Below are 13,969 nucleotides of genomic sequence, written 5' to 3'. Positions count from 1 at the left end.
TTTTAAATTTTTTGGTGAATGTTACATGTGTAAAGTTATTTTTGTACAGTAAATAATTTGTAGCTCTTTCTAGTATTTTGTTCTATAAAATTTAACATAGCATTTGAATGTCCGATGGATGGCCCATTTTAGGCGGTGGTTCGTGTGCAAATGCGCGGTTACTGAAAACTGAAATCACATTCGAAACTTGAATTAAAATTATAAATAGAGACAATATACTCAAGTATATACAAATATTATACTACTCGACAAATATACAGATACCCTAAACAGCCACAGAAAGAAAAAGATGTCGTACAAGCGCGGAAAGGGTAAGGAGGAGGAAGACCAACACATCGCCGAACACGCTCCTCCTAAAAAATCGTTCAAAAAAGACACTTGTGGTGCAGAAGGATCTGGAAACGAAGAGGATGACGGAAGCATATTCATTTGTGACGTGTCCAAAAACCGTAGGGTTTCAGTGAGAACATGGCAGGGGAAAGTCGTTGTTGATATCCGTGAGTTTTATCTCAAAGACGGTAAACAAATGCCCGGTAAAAAAGGTACTACATTCTTTTTTCACTATTTTTGTTACGCCTTTTCTTACTAGGGTTTTTTGATTTGTTGTTTTCTGTTAGGGCTTCAAAATTAATTGGGGATTTAGGGTTTCTTTCTCGGTTGTTGCTTATTAGGGTTATTATTGGAATTGCTGTATTTGAGAGTGATAATGTTCAATTAACTTCATTTTTCTTGGCCTAAAGAAAAATGAACAGGGAACATACTATAGATTTATTAAGTTGAAATGTTTTATGTGCCTAAATTTTAATTCATTGCATTATATTAATTTGTTTCCTTTTTCTTATTTGTATATTGGATATATGGCTTATGATTTCTGTCAACATTGTTTGTATGCTTAAAGTAAATTTTGATAGGGTTTCTGTGTTTGATTTCATTTGGTTCGGGTTTGTTGGATTAAGCAATGATAAACTTTTAGTTCTGCTTTATATAATCTGTGATTGGATCGACAAATAACATGATTGTAAGATAAAAGAAAAATTATTGTCTCGTTGAAGCTTCTTCATTCGTGTCCTTGAAAGTGATGAACTGCTACTGTGGATTCATCAGGATGAATCACTTTCAAACTGATCAAAGTTTTAAAAAAAAAAAAAAAAAATATGACGGAAAACAAGGAAAAATTATGTTTTTATATTTGAAGTTCTTTTTTGAAACTAAAAGATTAAGTGGCTCCTCTGTTCAAACAGTTGTCAGATGCTCACTTCTCTAGTCGTTTATTATATAAGTTCTTTTGTTTCTTGTATTAGTGTTTGTGTTATTTGTGAGGAGGCATCAATAGTTTACTATGAGTATCATATAGTAATATCATGACTGTTGGCAGTTGTTTGTTCTTGTGATCTGTTAATTCACGTTCATGTGTGACTAAAGATATATGTAAATGGAAGTTGGCTACTACTGATCCTGTTTGATTGTTCTTTCAGGTATCTCATTGACCATGGATCAGGTACATTATAACCCTTTCTTCTGATTTTGTGTTGGACCTTTCTCTTAAATACTTGATGTGGCAAAATGGGTAGGTACAACTTTTAAAGATGGGTTCTGAGCAAAACTTCATTTGAGTTGACCTTTTCTAAGTTTTTGAGTTCGTAAATAATCATAATCATTGTATTTAATTTGTGTACAAAACTATGCCATCAATTTATTTATATTAGTAAATATATTTCTTTAAATAAAGCTATTTATGAGCTTAATTTGAATACTTTTGAGTGTCTTTGCCCATTTTATTGTTAGCCGAGTGTTTAGAATTTAATCGTTAGACATGATAAATGTATACAAAATGCAATTCGATCTAATTTTAGGTAACATTTGTCTGATAATGATGACTTTGTTTGCTCTATTGTGCAGTGGAAAGAACTCCGTGCTCATGTGGATGAAATTGACAAGGCTCTTGCTTAGTAGTTAGTACGGAGTAAATGGTGGTAGTACAATATTAGTAACAAAAGTAGTTTTTTTTTTTTTTGGACTGTTGGGCAGGATGAATATTAGGGCAAATCGGCATGACTAGAATGCTGTCTTCTGTTTTACTAATGAATTTCATGGCTAGCCTGCTTTATGTAGTTGGTATGTTTCTAGTGGAATTTTTATGTGATTTTGAATGATGCATTATGCATGTCATCCTCTATAATTATAAACCTGTTAATTAGTTAGGGAGTTATGTACCGTATGTGCAGGGTAAACTGAAGCTGCATATTTTATACGGAGTATTTACTTTACCTTACAGACATGTCTTTTTATCAAATAGTCGTATCGTAAGAGGACATGAGTATCTCGTTTATGGTTTGACAGTTAAAGGATTAAACCAATGCGTTTACTTTAGGCTAGGTGTCTACTTCATCTTCTTCGAATGTTTTTTCTTATATATATAGTTCTTATTATCGTAAAATGTTGCGCCTGAAGCACAATGGAAAACAGACACAGACGCTAAGCTATTGCATCTCTACGACAATAATAAACTAAAGCTCATTAGCTCAAGTTTGAATTTATACTACTTGGTATATAAGTTATTTGCATCATGCGTATAATCTTTTAATGATATTATAATTCGGCAATAATTTTTTCATCTCGAGTGATGATGAGATCCATTTTATAAGCTACAGTATCTGATTCTAATATTATTGAATTGTGGCGATTCAGTTTCATTCCACATTCTAAAATGCCAGACCATATAAAATCAAGTGGTTTGTGATTATATGCGTATTCTCAAATCGTCTATTTTCAAAAAAGTTCGTTTACAAATATATTCTAATAATTTTCAGTTTCACGCGTCATACACCAGAGTTTTATGATCAATTGAATTAAAAGGTGCTTCTCTACTTCCGACTGTGAGCTTTGATTCGTTGTATCTAAGAAAACAAAATCTCCCACCAATTTTCTTATTTTTGTGTCCTGTTAACTGTACTCCATGTTAACAACGTACTAAGATCTCCCTTAACAATTCCATTCCAGAGTATAGCTTCAAGAGTGACACAGAAAAAACAACTATACTCAAAATTCCATATCAAGTAAATGATGCATATAACATTCGCGAAATTTCTTTATCAAATGATGCAAGCCTAATGAATTTGTCACATAAGAAAACATGACATTATATACCCCTAGAGGTGAAGGGATATATTTGTTCATTCACCTAAGACTTTTTTGCTTCTTGGATGTGTTCATGAACCGTCTTAATTCCCATTCTGTTTGTGCTTCTACTTGGTCAACAGTTCCAAGCTTAATCTGCAACACTTAACAACAAAACCAATGGTAATGATGATGTGCGTATTATCATGTGCCGTTAATACCCATGGACCACCCTTGGTGGGCCTCTATATTACTTAACTAGTGGACTGCTATTGACATTAGTAGGCTACCCTTAGTGGACCACTCTTAATGGACTTTGCCTAATCCCTCCTATAAAAGAAGACTAGAAGGAGGATATTTTATTCTACACGCACAACACATAACAAGTAATGGAGAACTTCCTCTCCTCTCATCGACATTTGTGGAGGCTCGACAAAAATTAACCACAAACACCACCTTCATCTACAACCGAATAGTCTCTTTACCACCTTCGGTAAGAACTATCTCGACGGTTTATCATGGTCTGCTAGAGTGTAAAGAGGCGTTTTCATCCACAAGTTGCACTCAAGTCAAAATTGACTTGATCACTGGGCTAACCTTAGCTGGCTCCTTTTAGTGGTCCACCCCAAATGGGCTTGGCCCACTAGGTCCTATAACAAGAATATTATGAACCTAAACAGATTGACTACTATCTAAGTAACCAAAAAACGTGAGGTCATATGTTACCTTGATAGTCAAAGTTAACACACTCAAATTCGAGCATCGAGCAACTCTCTAGCCAATACAATTGCACCTTCCAACGACTTGTGTGAAGATCCAATTCAAGTTTCCTCACAACATACATTACGGGTAGGTGCCATTTTTCAGGAAAAATCATAAAAATGAACAATTTCAGTATGATATTCAAATAAATATTAAATTTCAAATTATAAATTATAAATTTGCAAGTGGCGGACCTCTGGAGTTCTTGCAATTACATAAACACATTGTGCATTGACCAACCTTTTCAACAACATATTGAAACGAGATCGCCGACTATAACCAAACACATTCATTATATTGAAAAACTTTTCACCATTATCTCCAAAATAAAGCCTAACTTCACCAACTTTGGGTTTGTTCTTTAACAAATAAGATCATAAAAAGTTATCCTGAAGTATTTTAGACTTGAAGAAGCATCAATCTTGATCCAAGTATGAAGTAATTCGGGATAACTTTTTGGGATCTTATTTGTTAAAAAAAACAAACCCGAAGGTGATGAAGTTACGCTTTATTTTGGCGATGATGATGACGAGTTCGTGAATATATGAATGTATTTGGTGATAGTAGGCGATCTCGTTTTAATAGGCTGTTAAAAGGGTTGGTCAATGCATACCGTGTTTATGTATCTGCGAGAACTCCACAGGTTCGTCACTTGTATATTTATAATATGAAATTTGATGTTTATTTGAATATCATACTCAAATTGTTCATTTTTAGTTTGCTTTACCCTTAAATGGTATTATCCTAGACTCCTAGTCATCCACTTCGTAAGAACATTTTTTTTTCTCTTACGTTGTATTCTCGAGTTTTATTTTCAGTAGAAAGGAGTGGAAAAAAAGGAGATGAGAGTGTTTTACCATCATTCCCAATCTGTCCAAATAGTATTGTTAACAAAATGTTAATGTATTATCCTTTCTAATCCGCTACTCTTCTCTCCTTTCTGCTTAAAATAAAAACTCGAGAATCAGGGCCGGTCTCGAGAATTTAAGGGCATAAAACGAGGTGAAAAAAGGCCCTTATGCCCTAACAAATAATATAAACTATAAAAGACCCTTTTGACTTTGTTAGAATGATAGTGGACTTTGAGTTCTATCTTTTTCGGGGTCTTTGATTGTTGTTTGTGGGCCTATTGTACTTTATCTTCGCTGCTTCAGTTGTGTTTTTCTAGTTTCACTGCTTCTCAAATCTCCGATTATGTCTACATATATAGAAAAATTGGGCCCATAAAATTCATGGACCATGGGCGGTCGATCACTTGCTCCCCTTCCGGGCCTTCCATATCGAGAATCACTGCTATTTTTTATCTGTCTATTTCCTTTCCCTTCTATTAAAAAAAAAATCAAGATGCAGTGTTATCGAACTTCCATTGTACAGTATTTTACTGCAATCATTAAAAATATTTTTATCACAAATTTAACACTCAGCATAATTTTATTTTTAAGTAAGTCGTATTTATTTAATTTTTAAAGAGTAGTCAAGGTCGTAGAGTCTGATAGTACAAAAACCCCTCCGTAATTTGACGCAGAAGTTATGGTCAATGGTCAGTAAATTAAAATTCAAAGAAACAAAAGGTCAATCAAATGATGTTGAACAGAAAAACTAGGGTTAGGGTTTCTGATACAGAAGATGAAGAAGAAACAAATGCTACTGATCAAGAATTTGGTAGGAGGAGGCCTCACAGAAGCACTAGGAGTGCCAATGTTAACTATGAAATTGATCCTTTAAAAAGTATTACTCATTCTTTAAGGAAAGGGTCTAATGGTAATAAACAACAGAGGAAGGAAAAAAAGAAGAAAGATGAAGGTTATGAGTTTATTAAGAGTGATAAAAGGCCTAAGTGTGCAAGCAGACATATGGTTGCTGATCAAAATGTACTATTCTTTCTCCCTTTCATATTCTAATTCTATGCGTATAAAATTATACTACGGAGTATATGTTTGTGATAAATGAATGTAAAGATTATTTTACATTAACAATATTGTTATTATTATATAAAAGAGTATATCTGCAACTTGACTGCCACTTAGAGCCTAAATTGAATGTGCAGGATTTAAAACCATGGAAATTTGATAATACCATTTTCATGGCGTCTCATGTTTTATATTTTTATAAAAAGGTTTCCTACATATTGGCCGGAGGTCCATTCGGAAGCAATCTCTTTATCCGTCGAAGAAAGAGAGGGTGGACTTTCTCTGCTTCTTGGAGTGTATCACTCTGGGTGGAAAAACGAGATTGTCTACATCTTACCCCCATACACCACGCATGTGGTATTGGGTTTTGTTGTTATTATTATATGTGCGTTGTATCACCATATTATTATTTTTAAGGTATAAGTGTTATTTGCTTGAGTTGTGAATTGTGATGCATCAAAAGGTAAAAAAAAAAAAAACCTTAAATTGATAAGTAAAGTTGAGTAGCTAAAAACAAATCTTAACATCAACCTACAATCTTATGCGCCTCTTCTAAATACCGTGAATCAAAGTTACAAATTTACTATTTTCAGCCTTCTCAAATTTTCTTTTTTCAGCCTTTACAACTACTAATTAGTAACATTATTTTCCATGCATCCAATCCACTGACAGGGAGTCCTGCAATATGTTCAATCAACGATGTGTCATCAGTGTCAAAGGAACGACAAGGGCCGTGTTGTAAATTGTGGCAATTGTAAGAAAAGACGTTACTGCGTGCCGTGTATGACAAAATGGTACAGAGTATATGTTTTTCCAGTCACTTTAATAATAATGCTGTTACACTTACCTATCACAGTTGGTTAATTTTGTTTATATGAGATCTTTTTTAACTAGTCAATTATGCGATGAAGCTTTTGAAAATAGCTAAAAGATATTCAAAGTACTTTGTATTCAAATGATGTTAATTCTTTTGGTTGTTTGCAGGTACCCTAACATGAAAGAGGAGATGTTTGCTGAGCGCTGTCCCGTTTGTCTTGAAATTTGCAACTGCAAATCATGCCTGCGCGATGTACTCCCAAAAGTTGGTTTCTGCAACTGATCTTTTAATTTATATTACATACTGCTGTTTTAGAGTTGAAGTTCTAAGTTTGTTGGCTTTTTATTATTATAGGTCAAAGGGAAGATTGATTTAAAACCAAGTGTTGATCAGAAAGTTCGATATTCTATTTATATCTTACATGTCCTTCTTCCATTCTTGGAGCGTCTCAACAAGGAGAACACGAAGGAAAAACTGATAGAGTCTCACATTCAAGGTACCTTTCATTGGTCATTTTAATTGCTATTCTATTCTTTTATTAGCCTATCGAACAGATATAAGCAAATATGATGACGTCATTTATTACCGGTTCTGATCCAAAGTGGACAAAACCAATAACCAAGTTTTCTTAAATATTCCGATGTAAGCATGGATGTCCTGAGATGAAATGTTTCTTCTAACTCCTCTTTTTTTTTTCTTTTTTTTCTGACAGGTTGTCAAGTATGTGATTTAAACTCGAAGAAGGCAGCATGTAGTTTGGATGAGCGCATGTTTTGGTATGCTATTATAACCATTTTACACGTATCTCTGGATTATTACTTTTTCTAATAAAGATTTCATATGGTGTATGCAGTGACTGCTGTAAAACCTCAATTGTTGACTTGCATAGAAGCTGCCCCAGTTGTAATTATGATCTTTGCCTTAAGTGTTGCTGGGAATTGCGTGATGGAAACCTTAAGGGAAACAAAGAAGAATTTATCCATGAATTTATAGATGCAGGTGCTGAATATATGCATGGTGGGGTGTATAAACCAGTTAGAAAACGTGAAACCATGACTGCAAAACCAAAAGAGAAGATTAAAATTGATTGGACGTTTTTGGATGATGGCAGAATTCCATGTCCTCCAACAAGTATGGGCGGTTGTGGGCATGGTGTTTTAGAGTTGATGTATGTTAAGAGAGACGACGATGTTTCGACATTGTTGGAGAATGCAAAAGAGCTTTTAAAGAAGCACAAATTGGAGGAAGAAGATATGCGAGAGATGCCTAAAGAATGGTGCACATGTTCGGATTCAGTTAACGAAAATGATACTGATAAGCAGTTCCGTAAGGCTGCTTCTCGTGAAAATTCGAATGACAATTACTTGTATTGTCCACGAGCTATAGACATTCAATCTGGGGATCTAAAACATTTTCAGTGGCATTGGTCCAAAGGTCAGCCTGTAATAGTCAGTAATGTTCTCGAAACCACTCTTGGATTGAGCTGGGAGCCCATGGTCATGTGGCGTGCTTTTCGTCAGATATCAAATGTTAATCACGACACACTTTTGGATGTTTCTGCTCTTAATTGTTTAGATTGGTGTGAGGTTAGTTCCCTAATTTTTATATTATGCTAAGTTTCAGTTGTCTGTATATACAAGCTTAGGTAGTAATTAGGTATTTATTTGTTCTAGAACCGTTCTCACATTATGGCCAATTTGTCCCGTGTTCCAGCTAGATTGTGTGATTTTAGTAAACACTATTATGGGATCTTCAACTTGCCTGATTAAGTTTCTCATGATATGCAGGTTGATGTTAATATTCATGAATTTTTCAAGTGTTATATGGATGGTCGATATGAATCCAATGGGTGGCCTGAGATACTTAAGTTGAAAGACTGGCCTCCATCAAATTTGTTTGAAGAACGTTTACCCCGTCATGGTGTTGAGTTTATTACATCTTTACCCTTCAAAGAATATACACATCCTCGTGATGGTTATCTTAATCTTGCTGTGAAGCTGCCTGAAAAGTCTTGCAAGCCAGAAATGGGTCCCAAAACATATATAGGTTATGGTGTTGCTCAAGAATTAGGGCGTGGAGACTCTGTTTCCAAACTTCATTATGAAATGTCTGATGCGGTATGCTTTTATTGATGTTTTGCTTATATATTATGCTGAAAGAATGATCTTTTGATATGAACTCTCTCTTTACCCATTAAAATACATATTTTCAATTATCTTTTGACTTTTTAAGTTCCGTTTAATTGGGATGAGAAGAATTCGGGTTGCTAAAGGTTATAGCGTTTGCTAAAACATAACAAAAACTGATACCATTTATCTAGTCAACTCATGAAAGGACGTATAAGACATTTTCTATGCTAGTTTGGACATTGTATTTGTGATGATTGTTACTAGTTCAATCCACAATGTAACATTGTCAAGATTCTTAAAAAGAGGTTACAAAATGCTGTTATCGTGTTAATATATGAAGTAATTTTTTTTAACCAAAATATGATTGTCGTGTCTTAACTTCCCTTGTGGTGAACTATGTCAAAAATATGTGCCATCTGTTTTCTGTATTTGCTCTATTTTAGTCTAATATATGCGCAGTCACTGATATGTATATGTTTTGGTAACACGAAGGTGAATGTGTTGACTCACACTGCAACTTGGACCCTTGGCTCTGATAATCTTAAAAGCATAAAGACATTAAAAATGAAGCACGAGGCTCAAGATCGTAAGGAGCTTTATGGAGTCAATAATGGTTACATGACAGGTTGCTCGAAGAAACCAAGTACAAGACGAAGTGGTAGAAAGAAATTGAAGTCTAATGAAACTGACAAATCATCACGTATTGAGATACGGGGTAGTTCAGAGAATGAAGAAGCTTGTAACGATGAGCAGACGGATGACATGGAAGTTGATAATTCTGGTACTTGCGTTGATGGATTGAATCTGGAAGATGGTGGCGCATTGTGGGACATCTTTCGGAGGGAAGATACTCCTAAATTGGTGGAATTTTTAAAAAAACACTTTACAGAGTTCAGACATGTTTTTTGCCGTCCACTGCAACAGGTGATCGTTACTTTGGTACATGTTTACAAATGAGAAACACTTGAACTATCTGATCGATACTGACTGTTTTGCGGTACCTTGGTTCACATCAAAATGCAACTACCCTGACCAATTTATAATTGATGGTGAACTAACCTATTATAACGGAGTTATTTGTCAGTATAGCATTCCAATTTTATTGTTCTCTAAATTGTCCTGTGGTATTTTGTTACTGTAGGTTATCCACCCAATTCATGATCAAACATTTTACTTAACAGTTGAGCATAAAAGGAAGCTTAAAGAGGAGTTTGGTGAGTATGCGTTTGCAAAACAAGCCTCACCTTTTTTTCTTTTTATATCTGATTGTGCTCTTTTATTATATATTTATATAAGGAATTGAACCGTGGACTTTCGTCCAAAAGCTAGGTGATGCTGTTTTGATACCTGCTGGTTGTTCTCATCAAGTTAGAAATTTGAAGGTAATTTATTTAATATAGTTTCAGATTATATTCACTACTTCTAAAGATCTAAAGATAATATTAAAATCAATATTTTTTATGCTGCGTGGATCATTGCCATCTCTTTTAGATCCATTTTTGAGAAAATCTATCACCCTTTTGCCTTTGAGATTTCTATTTCTTTTTTTGTTTTTGATTTCACCGACGGATTTTGTTTTGTTTGATGGTAATAAACGAAACTACGGCCGCAAACCAGCTGGTCTGAGCTGCTCTGCCTGTTGAGGCTAAGCTCGGCTCGATAGCTTGATGAGCCTTCAACATGCATGGTTGAGCTCAGGATGAGCTCAACTCAGATCGAAAATGATTCAAGATGACTTCCACTACGCTTAAAAAACTTGTGTACCCTATACAAGTAGAAGTTTAATAAAGTCAAACTTATATTTTATAAATAAATTTATTACTAAAAGGTATATCAAATATCAAATATGTATAACAGTCTTGAATCTATTACCAACTTTATTTTACATTTTTACCCCTTCCTTTATTTGTATATTGATATGTGTGACCATATTTTAATAAACTTCCAGTGGAGTCGAGCATGAGAGTACCGTGTTGAGTGGAGTTATGCTTGAAATCGATTTGATTAATATTAATATTTTATATTGGCTTAAACGTTGTATTTTTTAGTCATCGGAAACCTACAATGCTTTGAAGATTGATGTTTTAATTGCTGGTGTTTATTGAGTTGACATTATTATTGCTATTAGTATCTTCAGTATATTGTGCTCATATTAATCTTTCTGTTTACATGTGTTATTGCAGTCATGTATAAAAGTTGCGTTGGACTTTGTTTCTCCCGAAAATGTCGGTGAATGTATCCGGTTAACAGAAGATTATCGTGTTCTACCACAGAAACATATTGCAAAAGAAGATAAGTTGGAGGTCGGTATACAGTCTTTTCTGTACATATTGAAATGTTAGATCGTTCATCAGCATTTAGTTCTAGAAGCCACAATAACTAGTAATACAAACCCCGTTATATACGGAAGACCCTTTTATCGAATATTAAATTATGAGTGCCTTATGTAAATTTGGTTATAATTTAAACTGTGTTTTTTTACCAATGTCTTTTTGTCCAAGTTATTATAGCATAGTTTAAGAGAAATGTAAAAGACTAGTTGGCATATAAGAACACGTGTTCATTCCATTTATATTGTTTTATTGTATATTAAAATAAAATGGTGTGCAATTGCTTAATGCTCCTATTGGCAGGTGAAGAAAATGGCACTTCATGCTGTGGATGCAGCTATTACGGACTTGAATCTTTTTAATGGAACTGAGTAAGCTTAAGGCTTTTATACTTTTTAATACTTCAGTGAAACCAACAAATAGATGGACTGTTTATAAATTCGGCATGTTGGTTATAGAGATTTATTGGCTGGAATGAAACCGGTGAAAATGTTAAACAATGTTGTTCTAAATATGTATTTTTTAATTGAAAACTGCCAATGTTTTACTTAGTTCGTCGTCCCGTTCATATCATATCTCTTGATTAGGAAAGTGACCACGATATAAGGAACAATCCGGTCATCTTATTCTACAACCCTAGCCATAATTTATAACATATGATTTAGTGCTAGTTAGTTTTTTGTGGTTCTGTTTGACTAACGGATGCTTTGTTTGTTGATCATCTTATTGCAGAACGGGGAAGGCAACAAGTCGTAAGAAGAAATCTTTGAAGACTTGATCTGTATTATGGTGGTGCACGTCACATGGAACTGTCTGTTTTAATCCCTTTTTTGTAGATATTATGATGATTATGATGCTTTCATAACATTTTGCACTAAACCTAACCCTTGCAAATTCTTCCAAGATATCTTTACTTATCAAATAACCATGTAATGGTATGCTTTCAAAGATCTAAAGTACGTGTTAATGCCAGTCGACTGAAGGTTAACATGCAGGTTCTTTGTGCCATAACAGGACACGTCTAAGTTTATATGTGGCTAGCTAGTAGCCTCTTCCCATGTTAAGGTGTGCAGATGACTTTTGATGTTAAGGTGTGCAGATAACTTAGATGAACCAAGTTGGTCAAATTTAGTTTGACAAAATTTTGTCAATACTTAAAATTCGGACAGTTTAACACCTATCATTTTGGTAAAATTCTACTTATTTGATTATGTCCGATTTTTGTTTACTAACCAAGAGTTAACCAAGAGTTAACCAAGAGTCAACTTATTAAAAAAATAAACTTTCGATTTTCTGTATTTGTAAATTATCAAGATGATGAATTTTTAACAATACCCTTTATGTATTCTTTCTATTTTACACATGTAAACACCTTAATACTCAAGTTAAACACAATGCTTCATTTTAGACATGTAAGTACATTTTTTTTACATGTGGCGGCACGTTATATTCTACCAATACTTAAAGGAGCAAAATTTTAGTAGTTTGTGTTCCTTAAAGACTATTTACAATGCACACAATAAATTAGCATAGCAAGTAGGCGACAGATTCTGTTAATATTCGAACATATTATATGTGTCATACATTCAGTACTTAATTTAACGTCGTTTGTCTTTTGTTTAGCATGTGGTACAGGAGTTATATGCAAATTCTGAGTAGTATGTTAGATATTACATATACTACATTTTATGAGTATCAAAGTTATTAGATACATATTGAGCTGAAAGAGCAATACGCAAATAAAAATAATCGAAACGAAATAAAGTAAATTACCTATACAAACAATTACTAAGAATATAAAATCTGTTTGTAAAAGAGCTAAAATGATAGTAGATAAATTAAACTAACTATCAGCAACTAAAACTATGTTTAGTAACGCATGTTTCATCTACATGTTTAATGATAAAAAATACCAATCAAATTCATGTAAACGTTTGCAAATGGACAACTAAAGGTAAAGTCTAAGTTGCTCATGTAGTATCTAAGTATCTGAAAATTTTTGGGTAAATTCTAAACGTTTGGCCATGTTGATCGATAAATCTCGGAAGATGGGCATCTCGTCTCGGCTGCCTTCCAAAAACGAGATCTCGGAGAGATCTCGGGGAGAAATAAAGAGATTTACAACACTGTGTCTCACAATTTAGTCCCTGCATTAACGGATGGTTAAATTGTCTGTTAGTGCAGGCTCGTGCATATCACGTGATAATAAACCCCTATCTAATATATACGTAGTATAATGAAGGCAACCATAATTCAGTTTGTCTTGGTTCTATAACCATATAAAATTTTCCTAAATTAACATTCGATCCTAATTCAGAATGACTGTGTATTGTGTTTTAGGTAGTCCGTAGATTATTCGTACTTCGTTGACATCAAAGAATCCCAGTCGAAGGTTCTATTGTTGTGATCGAAGTGTAAGCTTTCATTATTTTTATTTTTTTCGAAATCCAACCATGATGCTCGGCCAGCGAAATTGTTTATGTCTTAGATTAATCGCAGAGTAATAGAAGGAACATGAATAGAACAAATTATCACGTATAGGTTTAGTGTGAAGAATTCATTATACATAAGAATATGAAACGATTTATAATCACATGATACACACTAGTCTACACTAACGGGTAATATAACCGTTCGTTAATGCTGGGACTAAATTGGGACAACTTTACACTATTAAGGATGAAAATTGCAGTTTTGTAAAAACGTGAATGAAAAGAGTAAAAATGAACATATAGAGGGACCATTTTGCCAATTTTGTCTTATTTTTATCTCTCAAAAAAAAAAAAAAAAAAAAAAAAAATACTCGTAGGAACTAAAATTTGACGCAGAAATCATGGTCAATGATCAGTAAATCAGTAAAATAAAATTCAAAGAAACAAAAGGTCAAGCGTTAGACGCAAACGA

The 13,969-nt window shown here is 33.9% G+C and overlaps 2 protein-coding genes across 2 annotated transcripts; both read left to right on the top strand.

The window, feature by feature from the left end:
• Positions 1 to 136: 136 nt before the first annotated feature.
• On the top strand, positions 137 to 2,189 carry LOC139859261 (RNA polymerase II transcriptional coactivator KIWI-like). Its single transcript, XM_071848060.1, has 3 exons — positions 137 to 542; positions 1,476 to 1,498; positions 1,900 to 2,189. The coding sequence occupies exons 1-3, from the start codon at positions 290 to 292 to the stop codon at positions 1,948 to 1,950; spliced, it is 327 nt and encodes a 108-aa protein (XP_071704161.1). The 5' UTR covers positions 137 to 289; the 3' UTR covers positions 1,951 to 2,189.
• Positions 2,190 to 5,398: 3,209 nt separating this feature from the next.
• On the top strand, positions 5,399 to 12,013 carry LOC139859256 (lysine-specific demethylase JMJ25-like). Its single transcript, XM_071848051.1, has 13 exons — positions 5,399 to 5,750; positions 6,462 to 6,583; positions 6,774 to 6,870; positions 6,961 to 7,102; positions 7,319 to 7,382; positions 7,460 to 8,192; positions 8,394 to 8,723; positions 9,228 to 9,659; positions 9,877 to 9,949; positions 10,032 to 10,117; positions 10,919 to 11,038; positions 11,369 to 11,436; positions 11,798 to 12,013. Exons 1-13 carry the CDS (start codon positions 5,460 to 5,462, stop codon positions 11,841 to 11,843), a joined length of 2,604 nt encoding a protein of 867 aa, XP_071704152.1. The 5' UTR covers positions 5,399 to 5,459; the 3' UTR covers positions 11,844 to 12,013.
• The last annotated feature ends 1,956 nt before the right edge of the window (positions 12,014 to 13,969 follow it).

This window comes from Rutidosis leptorrhynchoides, chromosome 1 (assembly GCF_046630445.1).
Source record: "Rutidosis leptorrhynchoides isolate AG116_Rl617_1_P2 chromosome 1, CSIRO_AGI_Rlap_v1, whole genome shotgun sequence".
Classification (NCBI taxonomy): domain Eukaryota; kingdom Viridiplantae; phylum Streptophyta; class Magnoliopsida; order Asterales; family Asteraceae; genus Rutidosis; species Rutidosis leptorrhynchoides.
This window is presented reverse-complemented; position numbering and strand designations above follow the sequence as displayed.

Excerpts from the sequence above, each read along its gene's own strand:
- LOC139859261 (XM_071848060.1), top strand. The coding sequence starts at position 290 with ATGTCGTACAAGCGCGGAAAGGGTAAGGAGGAGGAAGACCAACACATC. Across the intron at positions 543-1,475 it reads ACAAATGCCCGGTAAAAAAG|GTATCTCATTGACCATGGAT; the intron begins GTACTACATTCT and ends TTGTTCTTTCAG. Across the intron at positions 1,499-1,899 it reads TCTCATTGACCATGGATCAG|TGGAAAGAACTCCGTGCTCA; the intron begins GTACATTATAAC and ends TCTATTGTGCAG.
- LOC139859256 (XM_071848051.1), top strand. The coding sequence starts at position 5,460 with ATGATGTTGAACAGAAAAACTAGGGTTAGGGTTTCTGATACAGAAGAT. Across the intron at positions 9,660-9,876 it reads TTTGCCGTCCACTGCAACAG|GTTATCCACCCAATTCATGA; the intron begins GTGATCGTTACT and ends TTGTTACTGTAG. Across the intron at positions 11,437-11,797 it reads AATCTTTTTAATGGAACTGA|AACGGGGAAGGCAACAAGTC; the intron begins GTAAGCTTAAGG and ends ATCTTATTGCAG.